At 42.6% G+C, this 2,496-nt stretch overlaps 1 protein-coding gene across 1 annotated transcript; it reads right to left on the bottom strand.

The window, feature by feature from the left end:
• Nucleotides 1-254: 254 nt before the first annotated feature.
• LOC109940829 (protein FAR-RED IMPAIRED RESPONSE 1-like) lies at nucleotides 255-1,930 on the bottom strand. The gene is made up of 5 exons (XM_023300609.1): nucleotides 1,644-1,930; nucleotides 953-1,464; nucleotides 484-866; nucleotides 344-378; nucleotides 255-260 (listed from the first exon to the last, which is right to left on the bottom strand). The coding sequence occupies exons 1-5, from the start codon at nucleotides 1,869-1,871 to the stop codon at nucleotides 255-257; spliced, it is 1,164 nt and encodes a 387-aa protein (XP_023156377.1). The 5' UTR covers nucleotides 1,872-1,930.
• Nucleotides 1,931-2,496: the final 566 nt, after the last annotated feature.

Genomic DNA, 2,496 nt, shown 5'->3' with positions numbered 1-2,496 from the left:
GTGTTTGCATCGACATGAGCACTTTTGACGAGTTTGTTCATGCTCTCGCTACGCTGTGTAGAGACCATCAACCCACAATAATCATATTTAAAAAAGCTGGTATCCAATCTTTACGAATTTCATACATTCTGGAAAGACTGATGTTATCATGTAGATGGAAATCATCAATCAGCATTGCCCAGGCAGTCTCAAACTCAGTTACAGTTAAAGGATGATGTATTATAGATTGGAACCTTGTTTTGAAATCCTCTTCCTCAAATCTAGCGTACAACTCGTTTAAATACGGCATATACCTGTTCTGAACATGCCACAAACACAAACGATGGATTGTGTTTGGAAATACCCTGCCTAGTGCAACTGGCATTGCTGGATCTTGATCTGAAATCATATATTTTCACAACATTATGCAACACATTACCAACTATAATTACATTCAATACAATCATAGTAGAACGTAATAATTGTTAAGCTTATTAATCATACCTGTAAGCATTACTCGTGGTCCTTCAGCTCCCATGCATGTTTTGAATGCATTGAAAACCCACTCGAATGTGTCTACAGTTTCGTCACCCAACAATGTGAAACCAAATACGGTGCACTGCAGATGGTGGTTACAACCAACAAACATTCCCAGGGGTTTGTCATATAGATTTGTCTTATGAGTTGTATCAAAGGTAACTGCATCTCCAAAGTCAATGTAATCTGCTTGCTGGCTAGCATGGGACCAAAAAATGCTCAAAATCTTTCCTTCTTGGTCTAGTTGGAAGTCAGAGAAAAACTGTGGGTTATCTTTTTTACATAATGCAAAAAAAGATAGGAGCTTAGACACATCATTGGCATTTCTTTCTCTTTGTCGCGCTTTCTTCCTGTGAACATTAAACAATATGCCATAGTCAATACGTACACAACGTCATTATGTCATTATATCAGTGTAAATAACAAAATGACTTACAGGTTGATCATGTCTTGTGTAGTTAACGGTACATTCTCTGGTCCACCATGCATTTCTGAAACAAAATCCATAATACAGTGTTGCGGAATCCTGCTTTCTTGCATCGCACTAAGGAACTCCATGTATTCTGGATCATGTGTCTTGTTGCACTGTAACTGATTCTTTTCTGTATCCTTTCTGAAGAACTCATGATTATGTTCCAAATGAATAAGATCAATCCGCACTGAAATGATATTCTCTTTGGCATCGTCATAGATTTTTTTAAGTTTCATTCCAGCTCTGCATTGTGTTCGCTTGGAAATTGTATTTCGCACTTTTGGAGTACCATTTCCTCTTTCGGCACGCTTGCCTTCCATTGAACAATTCAACCACTTGCAATTTTTTCTCTCCCTATATCTCTTCAATGGAAATCCAACTTCATATGCATATCGGCTATAGAATTTGTACGCCTCGTCCACATTACTAAATGTCATACCCACCTTCGGTACCAATCGTTGATCTATACTATCATCCTATTCAATTAATGGAGTCGTCATGCAGTGCACATATATAAAAAATAAGTTTCTAGCATGGCAAATTTCTAGAACTTCATAAATTGCACGGACTGTATAACTAATACATGTGTATTCGGTGAAATCATAACTTGCACGGAAATTGTATAACAAATACATGGGTATTCCTTTGAACTTACATGGCTTTGGAGAATGTGTGGTGTGTCCTGCTCATGTTCACCAATTGTCCGCATGGGTATCCGCTGACTTGTTCCCACCAAACTTGGATGAACTGTGTTGCCGTCTTCAAGAATTCCTGGCGCCGGTAACGCAGCCGGTGGAGTTACAGCATTCCGGCCATCGGTCGTACAGGGTGTCGTCATCGCCGTATCTTCTCCACACTGCTCCGATCCCCTGGCCGTCTCCATTGTGTATGCCCTAACTCTTCGAGAGCTCTGAACAAAAGCTGCGGCGGCTGTGTGTAGCCCGTTTTTTTTCACCTCCTATACTCGCCTAAACCGTCCTGGCCTATATTCATGGCATGATCCAATATCCTGCGCGATTTGCTGCGCAGTTTGCATGTCGCGAGATTTACGTGAACTATCCGTTACGATTACATGACCATTGTGTTACATTACCATAAACATGCATCACCCCATCGTGCGACCGCCCCACGTTCCCGAACGACGCGCGCGTCACCCCACTACCCGATCTGACCACTATCGTCCCGTCAGATGCGAATTTACGCAGCCAATAACGGCAAAATACGTAAGCATAACGCGCGTCCCACGTCTCCACACCCGACCCCCGGCCCCACGTTACCATTTATACATCTTTTTCATTCAAATTCCGTATGCATAAACGCCCCACCTTGAATCGGTGCATGCGTGGGTAGTCCCACCACCTGCCACGTCGACCCGCGCCGAATTTACGCAGCCAATATCGGCAAAATACGTAAGCATAACGCACGTCCCACGTCTCCACACCCGACCCCCGGCCCAACGTTACCATTTATGCATCTTTTTCATTCAAATTCCGTATGCATAAACGCCC

This window comes from Zea mays, chromosome 7 (genome assembly GCF_902167145.1).
Source record: "Zea mays cultivar B73 chromosome 7, Zm-B73-REFERENCE-NAM-5.0, whole genome shotgun sequence".
NCBI classification, from domain to species: domain Eukaryota; kingdom Viridiplantae; phylum Streptophyta; class Magnoliopsida; order Poales; family Poaceae; genus Zea; species Zea mays.
This window is presented reverse-complemented; position numbering and strand designations above follow the sequence as displayed.

What these genes read in the sequence shown, in the direction of transcription:
- LOC109940829 (XM_023300609.1), bottom strand. Translation starts at nt 1,871, where the DNA reads ATGGAGACGGCCAGGGGATCGGAGCAGTGTGGAGAAGATACGGCGATG. An exon ending in CACACATTCTCCAAAGCCAT is followed by an intron (nt 1,465 to 1,643) that starts GTAAGTTCAAAG and finishes TTAATTGAATAG; the next exon opens with GATGATAGTATAGATCAACG. An exon ending in ACCACGAGTAATGCTTACAG is followed by an intron (nt 379 to 483) that starts GTATGATTAATA and finishes ATATGATTTCAG; the next exon opens with ATCAAGATCCAGCAATGCCA.